Source organism: Danio aesculapii, chromosome 22 (assembly GCF_903798145.1).
Source record: "Danio aesculapii chromosome 22, fDanAes4.1, whole genome shotgun sequence".
Classification (NCBI taxonomy): Eukaryota; Metazoa; Chordata; class Actinopteri; order Cypriniformes; family Danionidae; genus Danio; species Danio aesculapii.
This window is the reverse complement of record NC_079456.1, coordinates 9,072,489-9,092,519: the sequence shown is the minus strand read 5'-3', so window position 1 is coordinate 9,092,519 and position 20,031 is coordinate 9,072,489. Positions and strand designations below refer to the sequence as shown.

Genomic DNA, 20,031 nt, shown 5'->3' with positions numbered 1-20,031 from the left:
CAATATGCTATTTCAGCTTTTAAGTTACATCCATTAATGACCTAAGAATTGTTATATTTAACTGGTGGGGAAAAGGCTGCTTACACCAAGCTAATGGCTGGAGAAGAGTACTTAAAGATATTCAGCTTAATTACTCAAACTCACATCAACAGAAAAAAATAAAAAAAAAAAAAAAAAAAAAAAAAAAAATATATATATATATATATATATATATATATATATACTATAGAGCAGTTTTAAATTTTGATTAAAGATTACCAAAGTGGTGTAACAAAGTAAAGTCAATTGCGATGTAATGAGGCCAGACCTCCAGATTATTGTAACTGAGGGAAAGCTGGCAATGGAGTTGAGGATCCACGTGCAGTACTTTATTCAAAAGAGAATGGTCAACACAGAATCAAAACAGGAGCATACAGGCAATCCGAATTCATAGTTTAAACAGGCAAATATTCAGGCTAGGCATCAGAGAATCAAGACACTAAAAATAAGTCAAGGATTGATACACAGAAAGCCTAGACTGGATAATAAGCTTAGAACTGCTACCGGAAACAAGACTCAGCAATGAGAGTGTCAATCTGAGCAGTTTATATAAGCTGCGTCCCAAATGGCACACTATACACTTATGCACTATGTACTTATATGTATGTAGTGTCGTCCCACACTACACTAATGTAGTACACTAAAGGCCCATGCACAATGAGACGTTTTTTTGCTCGCGTTTTCCGTCGACGTTTAACGCCTCATGACTACATAAAGGGCGTCAATGTGATCATGCACACCAACGCGTCAAAACCTTCTCCACCAATCAGATTGGCGCTTTTGATCACGTGCAAGAAGCTGCTGAAGTTACAGTAAACAGCACTTGGAGGGGCTCATGCGCAAAACTGTCAATGCGAGTGCACATTAAAGATGCCCAGAGTTGATATGAACATGGAGCTGCTTATTGCACTGGTAAACCGTAATCATTTCTTCATCGCTAGAGCTGCTACTTGAACCATCCATAACAACAAGCGTCAACTTGTCGTCTTCTTCTTTCACAAGCGGGTGTCAGAAGCTTAAAGTTGTGTCAAACTTTAAAGTTAAGCGCCATCTAATGTCAAGGAGTGATTTTGCATACTCTTCTACTTGACGCCAGTGAAAATCGCTTGGGTTTAAATTCAGAAAAACGTCTTGAAAAACGCTGATGATAAACACAAACGAAGAGCGTCCTGGTGTGTACAAGCCTTAATGCTTTTTTACTAAGCGGAAATTCAAACCATTTCCCTGATGATGTTTGACGGTGGTCAAATTAGTGAAATAAATGATCAAATAATACCTGCCATAAGTATAACTGCATCACCATCGGGAGGCGCTATAATCACTCTCGTAGAAGAATTTTGTTTTCACAATTCAAAATAAATAATCAAACATGATCACCTGATAGCTCCGCCTCTTCCACTACGCGAGCAAAACTGCAGCCCCTGAGTGCGTAAAGTGTCCATCATTTCACACTTCATATTACCGGTTGATGAGTGCATCATCTGGGTTATTAAAGAGAACTTATTATTTTAGGAGTTTTCTGTGTGAATATACTTACAACATTTATATTACAAAATGGCGTAGAATAGTGCACAAGTATGCGATTTGGGATGCACCTATAGTCTGTGTGATCAGTTCTTGAGCAGCTCCTGTGCTGTGTGTAATCAAAGGTGAACCAGAACAGGTGTGTGTGGTGCCTGAAGGGAGTTGTAGTTCATTTGGTGGCAGATCTGTAGTTCTCCAGCACTCTGCATGGGCTAGATCTCTGGTGATTATGACAACTACACTGTCAAGTCTGATTTCTAGGAAGAATGTTAAAATCTGCAGAAAAAAGAGAATTTAACAAATAAAATACGAGTACACAGAATTCAAAAGAGGAGTCAATGATGTAGTCGCATCAATAATAACAATACAATTTATTCAATAAAAACAGCTAATTAAATTGATTTGTGCAGCACAAATTTTAACAAATATTATTACAAAGTAGATTTAGGAAGTATAAAGGTTTACACAAACTTTTTTATCATTTATGCTCATAATTTACTTTAAAGCTTTTTTACTGTATACCACAACTGCTGTTAAACTTAACTGTAGTATAGTACAGTAAATATACTAAATATGTAATATTCTATAACTGAAGAAGAGTGGCAGGAAGCTTGTCTAAAAGCCCAAACTCGGACAACAAGAACTCATTTTAGATTGCTTCAATATAAATGGCTGAGTAGACAGTATGTAACTCCAGTTAAGTTGCATCCTTTCTACCCAAAACTATCCCAGATACATGCTATAAATGTAAACAAGAGAATGGAACCATTTCATTGTATGTGGGAATGTTCTAAAGTCAGTTGTTTTCAGGTTAAAATACTGAACATTGTAAGTTGAATCATTGGTAAAGTAATTCCTCTCGATCCCAGCTTGTGTATATTGCACATTTGTCCATTGAACTTTGATGTGACTAAACAAAGGTGAGAAGTGCTGTTGATTTTATGTTTGCTGGAAGCTAAACAAGTAATTGCATGTTCTTGGAAAAAAGAAGACAGTCTTGTTGAATCTCAGTGGATTACGGGAATGACCTCTTGCCCCAGAAAAGATTTAATATTATTTTCATATATATTTTGGTCTATTTGGAAAATATTCTATGACTTTTTGGAGAATCTAGATGGTGACTCTTTTCTTGAACTGACATACATTGAAAGTATATAGATTAGACAAATTAGTTATTGCTGTATTATTTAACATTAATATTGATATTTATTTATTGTTCTTTCAAAGTGTGTCAAGTTATTTTGAATCTATATTATTCTTGCTTTTGTATTATTTCTTTTAATTTAATTAATTTATTATTTTTATTTTTTGCTAAACTGAAAAATTAAACCTTTGTCAATTTGTACAACAATGTTTAAAATAAAAATTGTTGTTAAAATAAAAAGTCATGTTCTGTTAAACCAGCTATTTTTGTTCCCTGCAGTTCAATCAACATCCCTACTTTTTGAGCAAATGTTAAAAGATACAGGATGATTTTCAAGTGAAGGTCTTGTTATACACTGTTAACAATCTCCTGTAGAATTTACAGTAACATACTGGCAGGAGTTCACCAGCAATACTGTAAATCAAACTTACAGCAAAACTATTGCCTTCATATTTACAGTACCATATTGTCTTGCTGTACATGCATTTGCAGTATTGTATATTTGTTAATGGAAAATATAAAATTATGTCTTCTCGCCTGTAACATTTGCATACAATTAAAAAATGACTTGTAATTCATTGCTGATTTATCTATTTACTGTAAAACAATGCAAACGGTAAATTACTGTCTTTCCTATGATTGGTCTGTTTTCTTTTCTTTGTTTTTTTAACTGCATTTCAATTCACCTGAATACTGTTTTTTTGGTGCCAAGGGGATATTTCCCACAGTCCAACTTTAAAATGGAATAACATATACTGCATAACTACAAAATACGATTCATATTAGGACTGCTCGATTATGGGAAAAATCATAATCACGATTATTTTGGTCATAATTGTAATCACGATTATTCAAAACGATTATCAGTACAAGTCAAAATTAGTAGTCCTCCTGTACATTTTTTATATATATATTTCCCAAATGATGTTTAACAGAGGAAAGAATTTTTCACAGTATTTCAAAGTTTTTCTTCTGGAGAAAGGCTTATTTGTTTTATTTTGGCTAGAATTAAAGCAGGTTTAAATATTTTGAAGCCTATTTCAAGGTCAATATTATTAGCCTCTACTTTTAATACAATCACTTGCCTAATACCCTAACTAATCCTTTAAATCAGACTTTAAGCTGAATGCTTGTATCTTGAAAAATAGTAAAATATTTTGCACGGTCATCATAGCAAAGATCAAAGTTATTAAAGAGTATAAAAGTTATTAAAACTATGGGGGGGAAAAGGGTCGCTAGTAATCGAGGAGGGCTAATAATTCTGACTTCAACTGTATATATTCATTTATTTTCCTCCCTGTAAATAAGGAAAGGCAAATAAATACACTAGAATAAAAATATGAAACAAACTGTGCTTTAAGCATCTTCACTGTAAGAAAAAAACTTGTGATTTTCTCCTTTTGTTGTTTAATGATAAAGACAGTCGGCAGCAGGAATATTGCGCGCAGTGCAGTTCTGTTTATGGTTTCTCTTTCATGTCTTTTAATTCTCAACTTGTTTATTACACAAATGAGGGTTAATATGAAAAATGACTAAACACCGCATTTTGACACCTATTTGACCATGAAAGCGCTCACATTAAGATGACTTTAGATGTGTGTGCTCTGCTCATCTCTGAGGTTGAGTGCATACACACAACAGCATGTGATCTCTCTCGCACTTTTAAAAACATGAATGATTGGAATGTACATCAGTGAATTATGCGCTGCAAACGTTAAATTACAGTACATGCTTTTAGTAATGTTCACGTGAAACTGAGCTTTGCAGAGCAACAAATGTATACAACTGGAAAGGGGGCGGTATATGATGCAATAATCGTTTTATCTTGATTAATGTTTTTTCATAATCGTTAGAAGCCAAAATCGAAACCAAATTTTTGATTAATTGCACAGCCCTAATTCATAATACAGTATAATGCGGTGTAATTTGCAAAGATTGTTAACAGCGTGTCTCCTCCCTGCTGTCCTGTTCTCCCTTTCTGGATCTTATGTCTTCAACCACAAAAGCAGCAGCAGCCATGCCCACCAGAGCTGAGATGACCAATCTCATCACACCTTCGACAGAACCACAGCATAGGCTCTCTAAAAGAAATAAAGGTTGCTATATGAGGTTCCTTTGTTTGAAATATCACAACATTTGGACTTATATTACCACTTACGCACCATCACATGGTTGACAGAGTGTGTTAATGTCCAGATGTGTGGTCTGGTTGCTGATGGTGTTATTGACCACACAGCTGTAGGTGTTTTTATCCTGATATTCCACCTCCAGATGTAGAGAGATGCTGCTGCTGAGATCAGACACACTGATGCTGGACAATAAACTGTTTCCTTTGTACCAGGAGAGACTCACAATACTCACATTCAGCACTGAACACAGCAGCACACATCTGGACACCTCTGAATGTTCAGATATAGATGAAGATGAATATTGTGGGCAATTTCTGATAATTGCAGGAGCAGGTAGACGAGCTGAAAAACATGGAAAATAATTATAAACCACAAGAATTGTACAGGTAATACTTTTTTGTGACTGATTAAGCATTATAAAAAATAATCAAAAACAGAACGGGAGAATAAATAAACAACATAAAAGAAAGCAAAAGCTAATATAAAAATTACTGGTATGTACAGTAATATGACTGGTCTAGTAACGCTGGTTATCTTTTTACTTGTCCCTAAAGTTGCCAAAATATTCAAGAATTCAAAGATTGAACTATTAATGATTCATATTAATTCAGGTGAAATATTAAGCTAATACATGCATAAATATGACTCAATATGGACTGCATTACTGTGTACAAAAAGAGCAGTGGTCATGAGGTCTAAAGCTCAAATCAAAATGGATGACAATCCAAACCACTGGTTGAAAACGCTTGCTTTGTCACACTATGATGATTCCTGATGTGTATTGCTCCAAGGGTATCTATTGCTTTAATTCAATAGCAAAAAAAAAAAAGTCATACATTTGCATCTCATTATTTTGATCAGTGTAAAGGGCCCTAATCATCTCTTGTTTTACTTCGAGAGGGGCTTAAATAGAGGTTTCAGAAACATCTACATAAGAATATGATTCGGCGTCAGACTGGCAAAAACCTGAGATATTATCACCGCATCTAAGATGCAATATCAAAATACTGAAGATTTTATTTGCTTAATGCTGTAAATCAGCTCAAAAAAAAAAAAAAAAAAAAAAAAAAAAAAAAAAAAAAAAAAAAAAAAAATCACTGAATGAATTGTTTGTGAATTTCACTTAAATGATTTGAAAAAAAAAATCACATCTTCAGTACTTGGTTTCCTAGTTATGGCCAGTGATACAAGCAGCAGGCCAAAACAAACAAACAAACAAACAAACCAACATCTGTTAAAATTGTTTATTTGAAATAGAAAAACTATACTGTACTTACGATAGATAGTGACCCAAAATGTCTTGACTTGATCTTCTCTTCCTCCTATGATATTTAGTTCATAAAGTCCAGAGTCTGTGGTTTTGCTGTCACTGATGGTCAGAGCTCCAGTCTGATCTAGATGTAATCTGCCTTTGAATCTCTCAGAGACATCATAATTTACTGAGCTGTGATTCCCATCTCTGAGAGCTATGAGGGCACCTTCTGCTCCAAACTTATAACTCAACATATTTTTCTGTATGTCAGCGACACGAGGCTTTAGAGTGATTGAATCTCCCTCAATCACTGACACTAATCCATCAGCACCAGACACACCTGAAGATGAGAAACAAAATCAGAGGTAAATCAAAAATTCCTGAAATAATTACTTAAAGGTGCAGTAGGTGATCTGTCAAAATGCTAACGGTTTAGCATTTTATCTGTGGATGGCAGGGAAGGGACTGTGTTTCAAAGCCATGCCTCCTGAAATTGCGAAGGTGCACACCGCGACATGACAGCAGACAACGCACTAGTTCATGTCATTCGTCAGTTAGAAATGTAGTTAGTTGATGGCCGGCGGCATGCAGGAATTTAATTACACAAAAAGAGGGCTGCACTGTGGCGCAGTGGGTAGCACAATCGCCTCACAGCAAGAAGGTTGCTGGTTCGAGCCCAGGCTGGGTCAGTTGGCGTGGGTTCATCTCATGTTTGCGTGGGTTTCCTCCACAAGTCCAAAGACCTGCACTATAGGTGAACTGAATAAACTAAATTGGCCATAGTGAATGTGTGTGTATGGAGAGAGAGAAATGCCTCACTTCAGAGTATTGTGGATTTTTAAGGTATTTTGATATAGGATTAGACCATGTAGACAAGTTTTTTTCACAGTTTGTACATAATGATCATTTCGAAAAAAGCAAAGTGGAAATGGCATCAGTTTCACAGAATGACGACTACATGTGTGAAAGCTAACCTGCTAAAAAAAAACACAGACCGCAAATGCACTGCAGATGAGTAGGTTTGTGTGAAACAGCAGTAACAAAGCAACACAAAAAAACTAAACGGACTAAAACCAAACAAACTAAATAAAAAAGGTGCTTTTCTGTGTAAAAGGTATGACCAAGCTATTGAAACCAATACAAAACGAGCCACATTTATTGCTTAGAAGAAATATAGCCAGCAACCTGCATTATAAATTGCAAAACATAAAGCCACAACTTACCAGTGAGGTACAAAGGATAACACAGCACTGCAAACATGCAAATCATCTTCGTATACTTTACAACAAAACAAATAGGAATAAAAACTAAACTAAAACAGACAAAATAGGAATAAAAATAACTTTGAACAAAATTCCTCAAAACACACGGAGCTTTGAAGATAAACGACAGGTCTTATAAGAACAAGAGTCCTCGGGGATGAGTTGAGTCGACAGAGAGAGAGAGAGAGAGAGCAAACTCGTGTGCGCGCGCCGCCTAGAGTGAAACATAAGCACGACTTTTATGAGACTTTTATTGGTGCTGTTCCGTCAGTTTTCAGTCACCTTAGCACACTTAACTACCCTGGACCCATCTTTTGGCTTATAACATCGAAACGAATGTCATATATATATATATTAAGAAATAAACTGAGGTTGTGTCAACGTAAATGTAACAGTAGCCACAGCTAGCCTAATAACCTTATTCTCCGCGTACGAGTGGGCGCGGCCATTTGAATCATTTTGGCTAGAAACTTCCGGTCTCATTCACTTCCATTCATTTTTAAACGTTAAAAACAGCTCGTTTTGCTGCTTGGTGTTGCAAACTGATATTTTCTTATTATATTATTCTACTTTGTCTGTATTCTAATGCAAACACTTGTTTGTAGAGTAAGTAGTTTGACCGTTTTTTGCCGTTGATTATTCCTAGTCATTTTCCCATAGGCAACTGAATCGGAAGTTCTAAAACAATCGCAAAAACGCGCACACTTCCGCATTGAAGAATAAGGTCAATACAACAAATCGGGACTTGCTTTTGTTTCGTTCTGGACTGAGCTGCCCTGGTAAGACCGCATTAGTTGAACACGCAGCGCCATCTGTCTTCAACAAAGAGAAATCCCCTAAACCCCCCTATGTTGCTTCGGGAAGCAAGAAGGAAATTTACAAATACGGTATTTACAAAAAATGTTTAAACGCCTGACTGTTATTTAAACCAGGTATCCACTTTCTGTTCAATGAAGCAGCAAAACACATGTCTATAATGTCCTCTAAAAAAGAAAATTGGGCAAAGGCAAACTCATTAAAATAATTTTGACTTCAACTGTATACATGCATGTAGGTATTATTTTCCTGTAAAATTCTAGTTATTTAAAAAAGATTTGCCAAGTGTTTCTTTTAACAGAGACAAAATTATTTTAGGGGTGATGCAGTGGCGCAGTAGGTAGTGCTGTCACCTCACAGCAAGAAGGTCGCTGGTTCGAGCCTTGGTCAGTTGGCGTTTCTGTGTGGAATTTGCATGTTCACGTTCACGTGGGTTTCCTCCGGGTGCTCTGGTTGCCCCCACAGTCCAAAGACATGCAGTACAGGTGAATTGGGAAGGCTAAATTGTCCATAGTGGGAATGAGTGTGTATGGATGTTTCCCAGAGATGGGTTGCAGCTGGAAGGGCATCCGCTGAGTAAAACAAATGCTGGATAAGTTGGCAGTTCATTCCGCTGTGGCAATCCCAGATTAATAAAGGGACCAAGCTGAAAAGAAAATGAATGAATGAAGATTATTTGAAATAAAATAAAAAAACTTATAACTAATATCTAACTTATTTTGTTTTTGGCATGATGACAACTATATATAATATTTTTTCTAGTTGTTTTGCAAAATACTAATATTCAATTTAATGGCTTAAGAAAGTAAGTTATTGGACAACAGTGATTCTGATTTGATTAATGTAAAGCCTCAGGTCAGCACATGTAATTATCTTTTATCTCCTCATTAAATATAATCGCAAGCCCTCCACTTCTATTTGTTTTAAGCATTTCACTTCACATTTCCATTGCAAAACTGTTTTTGTTGTGCAGATTGAAAATCTCTTCGCGTTCCAATTGTAATGATTAAAGTAATTAATCTAAATGTATTTATATGTATTTTTATAGTCTGGGCAAGGCATAGGACTAAAAACGCTCATCCAATTACAAATTCTGGGCCGAAAAATACGATAGGTAGCTCAAACTGTCTGTCAACAAATAGTAGATTTGCATATCTGCACACGTTCATGCAGATAGCTCCGTCATTTGCACGCATGTGCAGCAGTGATCTGCTGCTGCTGACAGAGAGAGAGTGATAGAGAAAAAGAGAAGGAAACTCAGCATTAACATGAACTTCCTTCTGAAAGACCAATGTGATTTTGTATCCATGAAAAGAAAGTTTGTTTATGAAAGTTTAAAAAATGCAGAATCAAAACTTTTCTCAATCCGGAATCAATATCGGAGTCACTTTTGCACACTGGAGGGAAGTATGCAGTTCAAAATCACGATCTGAAAGAGGACATGGCTGTCTATTTTAAACAGGTATGTTTTAAAATTTAAATTCAATCTTCGACTGGCTCGCATGAGCTGCTGGTAGCAGGCATGCTGAAGCATCAGTAATCCAGTCTGTTTAAGGGCCATTTAAAGACCTTTGTTTGGATGAAATTGCTGGAAAGCAAGGATGTAATAGCCTGAAAGAATAAAATATGATGTCATGATGAAAAGTGCGCTATTCCGCCTATCATGCTTCCTGAAGTAAAGTTGGTTTTATATTTGAGCATTCGTTCATTTTTTAGAAGTGACAAAATGTAAAACTTATCGTTGTAAATTTACAGTAAAATACTGGCAGCTGGGTTGCCAGCCACATTCTGTATTTTTACAAAACCACCTATTGTAAATATTATTTACAATCTGGTACAGTTATTACCAAATACAGTATTTTACTGTAATATAACTTTACAGTATTAAACGGTTTTTCTTTTTGCTGTAAATTTACAATAAAACACTGGCAGCTGGTTTGCCAGCTACATTCTTTATATTTAGAGAACCACCTACTGTAATACAATCTGGTTTTTGTACTGTAATACAAAAATTTACAATCTGGTACTGTAATTACCAAATACAGTATCCTACTGTTATATTAGACATTCTTAGATTATTAAACTGTATTGTACAGCATTATAATGTTTTATTTAGCTGGACATACTATTAATTACTGCATTTCACGCTGTACTCCAAACCATACTCTCAAACAATTGTAATAAAAATAATACATTTTAAAAAATAACAAACGGTAACAAATGGTAACAATATGAAGTAAAACACAACACTGAAAGGAAACCAAAAAGCAAACATAATGAAAATTTCCTGAATGAAAATGAAAATAGCAATTTACAGTTAAAAATGAAGGTACTGTACTTACTTTTAATGGAAAATGTCTCCGAGAATGATCTAAACAAAATCCATCAAACTCAATGTTGTTTAAAGTCTTTTTGCAGAGTAGAAGAAACCTTCAGGTTAACAGTCCTGTTCATTTTTCAGTCTTCTTTGAAGTCATTTGCCTTGTTGGCTTTGGATCCAAGTTCAGGGTTGATATGATCAACAAAGAGTCTAAAACAACAAAAAAAAGATTATATGTAGTGGATTATATGTAGATGTATATATTAGACAGCACAGATAATTTGCAATCGGATTTTGTAAAATCAGATGTTTTTTTGGGATTTATTTGTTTGGATATAGTCCTCATTCTTAAACTATGATTTTGCAAAAACCTTTATCCTCTCTAAACTGATCAAAAGCAGAACATGCATCACTAAAGCGAATTACAAATAATGTCAAGACAAGGTTCGTGACCCAGTTGACTCTAACATACATGAATACATCGAATAGTTCGGACTGCTGAGCGAATCACTGGTACAACCCTTCCTACTCCCCAAGAACTGTACCTATCCAGAGCGAGCAAAAGAGCTGCCAAAATCACTCTGGACCCCTCACACCCAGCACACTGCCTCTTTGAACTTTTACCTCCTGGTCGACGCTATAGAGCACTGCGCATCAGAACAGCCCGACACAGAAACAGTTTCTTCCCTCAGGCAATCCATCTCATGAACACTTGATGATAATAATTGTGGAACCAACATCACTACTTGCTATACACTTTTATCCACAAATACACTTATTTAACCACACACTTTACATGCCAATTTGCACATAACAGCTGCACATATAACGTTGTATATAGTAATAAACACGTACATACACTTGTCAATCTGTATATTTGCACTCACTACTTACTTCTATTTTTTTTTTTAAATATATTTATTATCTGTTTTTTGTCCTGTCTCTGTTATCCTGTTGCACTGTAGAAGCTCTGTCACGAAAACAAATTCCTCGTATGTGTGAACATAACTGGCAATAAAGCTCTTTCTGATTCTGACATGAATGGTAAATATGTCAATATCTAAACTCAAGGGTGACTTTCTGCCACTTTCTGATACTGGAGGTTGAAATTGTAAAATGAGGCAAACAGCTCTGCAAGGCCAGAGATAACCTTCCACACACAACTGCATCTTCCATGCTTAACATACACCACTGGCTGCTTAGAGATAGAGCTGAAAATGAAAAAAAAAACAAATCTTAAATTAAAGATACACTTACAAATAGCTTAATTTCTTCATATTGCCCCAACACAGATTGATTGTGAGGAAACCAGCATTTTTTTACAGTGTGTAAAACAATGCAGGATTCCATACAATATAATGATGTCATTCGATCACAAATCAATTAAGTAAACTTAACAAATTTAAGTGGATTGAACATAAAACGATTAAGTCGTCACAGAAAAATCTCTGGAATTGTGTTGTTTTAGCTCATTTTATATAAGTATTTTAAATAAGCAGCTAAAAAAATGTTTTTTGAGTGTATTAAAAGACCTTAATGGGTCTGTAATTTGAGGATAATGTTGTTTTGAAAACTTTACATTTTGAATACTCTGCTAGCCACCCTGCTTGTAATACTTAAGTAATATTTATGATAGTCCTGGATTTCGCAACTGGATTCGTACCTCCAAATGTGTCCCCTTTATGCACAGGTTTCGCAAGCTTCCTGCTTGCAAGTTTTTACTAGTGTGGTTTCCTCTACAGTTGAACCTCTATCCGAATCACCAGGGTTGTCCCGAGCCTTCAGGGGCCCCTAAGCAGAATTTTATTTAGGGCTCCCTTGGTGCAAACAATATGACAAATTATCATCAATCCTTGATTTATTCCCACACTATAAATCTAAAACAGCATTATTTGCTGTACCCGTGTTGCTTAAATCGTAACATATATATTTTAAGGGCACCATGGTAAAAAATCTACTTTTCAAGCTGTTTGGACAGACATAAAGAATGTGTAGATATAGTGTATAGAGGTGGTATTGGGGTGATATAAACACACCCAGTACTTTTTTTTTTCAATTTAACAACATAAAAACGGTGGACCAATTAGAGCGGTTTTCAGACTGATCGCTACTTGATATAGGAGTGAGGTCCCCCTGCCCACCGAACTGATTGACAGCTGCGTATTAACATGTCTCCATAGTAATGCCTATAATCATATTAACAAGACAGGACATGCGCAAAGCAACCGGGAATAAAAGGTCTGTTCAGTTTGCTAGGATCAACAATCATCATCAAATGTGATCAAGAGTGAGTTTCACAAGTTTAAAATGTTTTAAAACAGAGCATGTGTGTAATGAAGTACAGCGATTTACTTCAGCTTTACTTCATCAGCACAGCCGCATGTCAGAACAATTATAAAGGAAGATGCTTCAATCCTGGTTTGTGGACGTTAACTCAGGTTTATTTTGTACATTAGCATAACAGATATCCATACAGCAGTGGATATTAACCTGTATCCTGTCACATGTGCGTGCAAAAAGAGTGTAAAGCTAAACGTGCCTGCTGTCTGTGTGTGCCCGCGCTGTGTGTGTGTGCGTGAACTTTGTAACGACATTGTGTCATCGTTGCAACTTCCCAACAAATGCATCAAATATTCATTGGTGAAGTTCTTACTGTAGTATTTCTCACAAATGTTACGTGAGATCTGCTTCCTTTATGTCTGTTTTGTCTGTCTGTCTGTTGTCTGAGGCAGCCGAGGGAGGAGATTGAGGCACGCTAAAAGGCACATAGAAACGGTGGGCAGAGAGAACTAGGTTTAAAGGCACAGTACCCAAAAACAAAATAAAATAAAATAGAAACTTATTAAAGGTATAATAAATATCTGATGGGTGTTTTGAGCTGAAGCTTTACAGACACATTCTGGCGACACAAAAGACTCATATTAAATCTGGAAAAAGGGGTAACCTAGGTTCCCTTTGAGACAATTCTAAATATTATTCTGCAGAAACAACTGCCTAGATGATCCCACTTTTTATATGACTACTCGTCACAAAAAGTGTAATGCTTTTATTAGCATTAATGAGCTGTAATTAATGTGGCTGGATTAATTCCATCCATTTTGTGGATTAAAACAAAATGGCTGGAAGCAGCTAGCAGCATATTATTATTATTATTCAATCACAAGACACCACCAAAAAGTCAAGAATAGTGGCAATAAAGATACATTTTCAAATGTTAACTCTGCTAAAAAATGCTTATCTTACATAGAGTCTTTGTATTTTCTAGTTCATTCATTCATTTTCTTATTGGCTTAGTCCCTATATTAATCTGGGGTCACCACAGCAGAATAAAACACTTTATGTAGCGGATGCTCTTCCAGCTGCAACCCAACACTGGGAAACACCATACACACTCATTCACACAAATAAACTACAGCCAATTTAGCTTATTCCAATTCACCAATACCTTTGGACTTGTGTGGGAAATCCGGAGGAAACACACGCCAACACAGGGAGAGCATGCAAACTCCACACAGAAATGACAACTGACCCAGCGGGGGCTAGAACCAGACCTTCTTGCTGTGAGGCAATTGTGCTACCCACTAATTAATCTGCCAGTAAGATAAGTTAAATAATCTTATTTAAAACCGAAAAACAATATTCTTTTACTTACCCTTATTAGCAGATATTTGCAGCCGACCATTACGTCAGTCATACACATGCGTCCTGCAGTGGCCTGTTAACCATTTTTTTTCCCATTTAATTATGCATTTTAACCACCATAATGCATTGACATAATATATCCATATTAAGGGTAGAAGGTTCAGATGGTACAATATTGTCATGATTTTTTGCCCCCGATGTCAGCGACTCTACGATATATCGATAGATTACAAAAAAAACAACAAATTTTACAAATGTTTAATTTTTGTAAATAACAACAAATTTTTAATTTTTGTAAATAAAAAGGAAAATGCATCAAAATATGATTAATTTCTTTTATTAACAGCATGTTTAATAGAATTAAAACGGTGTAAAAGAAGCGCACAGTAAACCAAGCTTAAAAATGCTGATGTGCAGGGAGCAGTTTGTGACTGAAAAACTCACATCTCGTATATAAGTCACTTTTAAAAGATGGCGTGAGTCGTTAAAAAATCAGACACAGTCACAAAGAATTGACCATTAAGATCTGCAGTGTAAATGTAGCCTAACTTAGTCACAGCAGCAGCATCAGAATTTTGTGTAACATACATTAAAGAAAAAATGTCAAAATAGCAATGTATTGCTTTATAGATTTCTCTTAACTTAAAGTCCCCATAAACCGAAAGCTGCAACCATTTTTTTTCATATTGTGATGCTGTTCCTAGAGAAACAGAATATTATATGACATAACAGTGGGCGTGGCTTGTTTTTTATACTGCAAGTTCAATGGATGTAGTAAAGTAGGTATTTTATTCAGAAAGATGGGGAATAGGGAGAGTTGTTACAACCTAACAGACACCTCCTTCTCACCATTTCTGTTTGTTGTCAAATCTGAGTTGCAGCTGCTTGGTTAAATGCGTTAACCATGCCCAATTCCTAAAACATACCTGACAAATTAACTTTAACAGATTTCAATTAAAGATTAGATTAAGTGTTAAGTGTGGTAAAGTGTGTTAGCCATGCCCAATTCCTAAAACATACCTGACAAATTAACTTTTACAGATTTTAGATAAAGATTAGAAGGGCAAACTTTTTTTTTTTCTTAATGACATGTACAGATGATATGTTCACCACAAAACTAGCAATGTGAGCTAACAAATTCATATGGTTAGTTTTTATTTCTTGGGGACTTTAAGACACTTATTACAACTTGACCAACTTATTTTATGTAAACATGGAAACATGTTATGCTTAGCTCTGGTTTGTTTATATATATATATATATATATATATATATATATATATATATATATATAGCTATATACTTGGATTTTTTCCCCAAGTGGGCATATTTGCTATATTTCAAAATGCATGTGGCATATATGACACATTTTATATGTAAAATGCACACATGAAGATGCATGCCATATATGTAGCCTAGCTTGCAGGTACATATTGTCATCAAATTCACGTGGGATCGCTGTTAACGTCATCACATATGACCCAAACAAATTATCTTAAAACGCATACCCCAAAATAATTGTTACTTACCTTAGTGATGAATTGTGTCAATTTATTCCCAGATTTATTCTTACGTTTTTTTTTGTTTTGTTTGTTTGTTTGTTTATTGTTTTTAAACTCATGTTCCCGCTACCTTCCATGTCTCTTCTTCATTTCCGGATACGTAACTTCCGTCCTGGGACAAAGAGCTTAGAATGACCAAGAGGCGACACTCAATAGAACGTTCCATTGCAACAGCAGCGCCCAGCAACAGCCACGGTTCCGCCATTTTTGGAGTGAAAGCGATCGATGGCAAGCAGCTGCTTTGTTTTTATTTATTTATTTAAAAAGCGCATTAAAGCTGAGACACAACCTGAAAGACGACAATACAACACTTACTATACAATTATTAGCACGTTAAATAGTTTATTTTACAGACTTATAATATGCTGTTGTTCTATTGGAGTTTTCATTCCAAAATGGCCGCCATCTAGTGGCTGTTTATCAAATTGCACTACATGGTCGCCTCTTGGTCGCTCTTTGCCTGGGATTGATGGTTGCAACCGGAAGTTAACAAAATGATTCATAAAATTTATTAAATTTCCCATTAATTGTATTTTATTAACGTCTACCCCTACCCTAATCCTAAACTCAACCGTCACAGTACTGTAAAATATTAATTTTTGTTATACACAGTGTCACAAAAAAATGCTGCTTATTTCGCACTTCCGCCTGCTCTCCTGTCTCCTTTCGACTTCTCACCAAAAAGCTTAGAATTAATTGATTATATAGTATTTCCCCGTACACATCTACCTTTACCTGCCGCCGAGGCCTTTAAAAATACCTTTAAAAATACCGCGGTTTTTGTCGTAAGATTATTAAGCTTTAGTCAAAGGCATATACATTTAATCGTAGCTTTTGTTGTTGTCGCTCCCAATCCGTGTTGATGCGTAACGTTAACTGTAAAAGACATTTAAACTACAACCATGGCAATGAAGAATGTGTTTATCCATTGTGTATTCCTGTTTACCATGCAGAGTAAGTGAATTACGAGTTTACTTGATTTTCGGTTTCACTTTCTATTGGTATTATTGGTAGCCATTGTTGGTTAAATGCAATCTTTATATATTCTCCGCAGTACAGGGATAAACCTATGTATTTGTAATTTTAAGGCAGGGGTGTCCAAACTCAGTTCTTGAGCGCCGGTGTTTAGCTCCAACCCTGATCAAACACACCTGAACCACCTAATCAGGCTCTTACTAGATATAGTAGAAACTTTCTGGCAGGTGTGTTAAACATAAAGAAAACATAAGGAAACACCAAACAGGGCTAAGACGTTGGCTAAAATAAACAAGTAACAAGTTTTTGTTTATTATTATTGGTTAGATGCTTTTGCTATTCTATTACATTTTTTTTCAATCTTTGTGTTCAGATTCCGAACCATGATACCTTATTCAAAACTAAACACTTTTAACACAGGCTTTCCAGTGTTCAAAAATTTACATTTTGCGTTTATTTCTTTAGAGAAGCATTGCGTTTACAGGATCGTTGGTTCACATACTACAGGAAACCATACTTCGGATGGTCCAAAAAAGTGAAAATATCCAGTGAGTGGCAGTTATGTGGGTGCGAATGCCTTGTTGATGCCGGAGGTGAGAGGAGAATGGCCAGACTGGTTCGAGCTGATAGAAAAGCAACAGTAACTCATATAACCACTCATTGCATCCAAGGTATGCAGAAGAGCATCTTTGAATGCACAACATGTCGAACCTTGAGGCAGATAGGCTACAGCAGCAGAAGACCACACCGGGTGGCACTCCTGTCAGCTAAGAACAGGAAACTGAGGCTACAAAACGTTGCCTGCTCTGATACTTTGGATATTTTCTTGGCCCATTAGTACCAGTTGAGCATCGTGTCAACACCACAGCCTCCCTGAGTATTGTTGCTGACCATGTCCATCCCTTTATGGCCACAGTGTACCCAACTTCTGATGGCTACTTCCAGCAGGATAACATGCCATAAAGTGCAAATCATCTCAGACTGGCTTCTTGAACATGACAATGAGTTCACTGTACTCAAATGGTCTCCACAGTCACCAGAACTCAATCTGCAATTTTGTGAATGGTTGTAAAGTTTGTTTCAGGATTTTGAAACTTGCAACAATATCAGTGATTGTAAAAAGTGTAAACATTTGTTGGTCTATATGTTTTTACAGACATGTTTTTAAATATCTGAATTCTAGCACTTTATGGGAAGTGTTTGTTGTTTTTTTTTTATTTGCTAAAATGACCTTTATTTTCTGTTTGTTTGGCAGGTATTTTCAGTGTTGAGGCCGTGGATTTGAATGTGTTTGAGGGAGATTCTTCAACTCTAAAGACAAACTTTATTGAAGTGCAAAAAAATGGTCTTATTGACTGGAAAGTTAATGGAACCCGTATAGCATCAGTCAATAAAGAAACTCTTACAGTTGAATATACTGATGATAAGCTCATCATGTTTGGTGACACACTAACTGTGGATCAAAATGGATTTTGCACAATCTTGAACATCAGACACAGACACTCTGGGGAATACGAAGTTGAGAGTATCAGCAGTGCAGGGAAAAAATCACAGATCTTCAGAGTTATTGTGAAAGGTGAGAACTTTGATTTCAATATTCTAATCTTGTAATCATTTTGATTTTGGGCTATCATCTTTTTTTTTTTTTTTTTCTTTGTATTACAAATTAAACATAAATTGATTTATTCATTTCCGTAGCTTTGTCTCTTATTTATCAGGGGTCTCCACAGCTGAATAAACCACCAGCTTATCCAGCATATGTTTAACACGGCGAATATCCTTCCAGCCACAACCCAGTACTGGACACACCCAGACACACTCACATTCACACACACTCATACACTAAGGCCAATTTAGTTTATTCACTTCACATATTATTCAAGTTACCAATGTAAAATATTCAGTGCAACCATTTCTTTAATAGTTTTCCCATAAAATGTCTAATTGTGAATTTACTCTATACAGTATAAGCTGGAATGAGCAACTGTGTGTTTATTTTCATCATGTGCAATTACTGTTGCAGATTCTCAAATGACATCTGATGAAGTAAAATCAGTAGCAGCTACAGAGGAAACAACTGTGACTTTACAAACTGATGTTAAACTCCAGAAACAAGATCTTATTCTGTGGAGGTTTGGAGCGGAGGGGCATCTCATTGCTAAATGGGATGTAGAAGATGGTCAGATATTATACTATAGTGGTCCTGATGGGAGATTCAGAGACAGACTGCAGATGGACAAGAAAACCGGATCTCTGACCATCAATGACATCAGAACTGAAGACGCTGGAGAATTTAAACTGAAGATTGTTGGTGACCGGAAGACCCTATTCACAAGATTCAGCGTTGCGGTCTCTGGTGAGTTTTATATATTTGCAGTCAAAAATATTTGTTTACATTAGTTGTACACTAATAATTTTGATACTCTGATAGTGTTTATAGCAGAGGTCACCAATCTCGTTCCTGGAGGGACGGTGTCCCTCCAGGGTTTAGCTCCAACTTGCCTCAACACACCTGCCTGGGTGTTTCAAGTATACCAAGTTAAGCTGCGGTCACACTTGTCTTTTCTTCCCATAGACTTCCATTCATACGCACGCGAATGCGTCAGACTGGAAATGCAAGGTCATGCGTCACGTTTCACAGGTTGCTGCGGTGCAAAGTTCAAGCTTGGTGAACTCTGACCTGCGAAATCGCATCACTTGACTGCGTGAGACCAATCGAGGATCAAAACATGACCTCTCTGGACAGAAATTTAAAACATGGAGCAATCGCTCGCTTTTTTAATGTTTAATCATCTTGTTTAATCCGGCCCCTTTTCGCAGCGCCATACGACAGATTTTCGCACAGACAAAGCCTAGTGTGACCATAGCTTAAGACGTTGATTAGCTTGTTCAGATGTGTTTGATTAGGGTTGGAGCTAAAATCTGCAGGACACCAGCCCTTCAAGAACAATTTTGGTGACCCCTGATTTATAGTGTTAGTTGACTTAATTATTTGACTTTACGTTATTAGTTGTGTTTAGCATTACAGTATCAGATCTTCATCAGGTTTTATAGTGCTGATGTTTTTAGTGTTGGGGCTCATTTACACAGAATGTGTCTGCTTCTAAAAGAGGCAATGGTTCAGAAAAAAAAACGTTAAAAATCAGGAGTGTTTTAATAGTAGAACCTTTGAAAAAAGTGCAGTATAAAGCACAAATGTATTCGGACACAATGACAGAGCGCATGCAAACTAAAATTTGCATCAGTTGCTTCGCCTCAAAGCTCTTCTGATTGGTCCACTGCTGTGACTGACAGTGATGAGGTGCATGTGAAAGGTAGGTTTTAAATTGAAATGGCATTTTAAAAAATGCTGCACTTGCATGCACG

General features: G+C 36.2%; 2 protein-coding genes across 4 annotated transcripts in view; one reads left to right on the top strand and one right to left on the bottom strand.

Moving 5' to 3' along the window:
• Positions 1–4,207: 4,207 nt before the first annotated feature.
• Positions 4,208–15,770, bottom strand: LOC130215498 (uncharacterized). Of its 3 annotated transcripts, none has more exons than XM_056447316.1 (5): positions 15,658–15,770; positions 10,509–10,696; positions 6,114–6,428; positions 4,870–5,178; positions 4,208–4,788 (listed from the first exon to the last, which is right to left on the bottom strand). In XM_056447316.1, the coding sequence occupies exons 3-5, from the start codon at positions 6,340–6,342 to the stop codon at positions 4,646–4,648; spliced, it is 681 nt and encodes a 226-aa protein (XP_056303291.1). In that variant the 5' UTR covers positions 6,343–6,428; positions 10,509–10,696; positions 15,658–15,770; the 3' UTR covers positions 4,208–4,645. The 3 variants fall into 3 exon arrangements, with proteins under 3 accessions (XP_056303291.1, XP_056303290.1, XP_056303289.1); XM_056447315.1 differs by lacking the exons at positions 10,509–10,696; positions 15,658–15,770 and adding an exon at positions 7,312–8,362 and having other exon boundaries at positions 4,870–4,972; positions 5,069–5,178; XM_056447314.1 differs by lacking the exons at positions 10,509–10,696; positions 15,658–15,770 and adding an exon at positions 7,312–8,366.
• A 589-nt stretch (positions 15,771–16,359) lies between these two features.
• LOC130216631 (uncharacterized) overlaps positions 16,360–20,031 on the top strand; it is a 5,067-nt gene continuing 1,395 nt past the window's right edge. Inside the window, exons 1-3 of the mRNA XM_056448520.1 lie at positions 16,360–16,644; positions 17,921–18,241; positions 18,689–19,021. Coding sequence (XP_056304495.1) covers positions 16,593–16,644; positions 17,921–18,241; positions 18,689–19,021 — 706 coding nt within the window. The 5' untranslated portion in view covers positions 16,360–16,592. The remainder of the gene's footprint in view (positions 16,645–17,920; positions 18,242–18,688; positions 19,022–20,031) is intronic.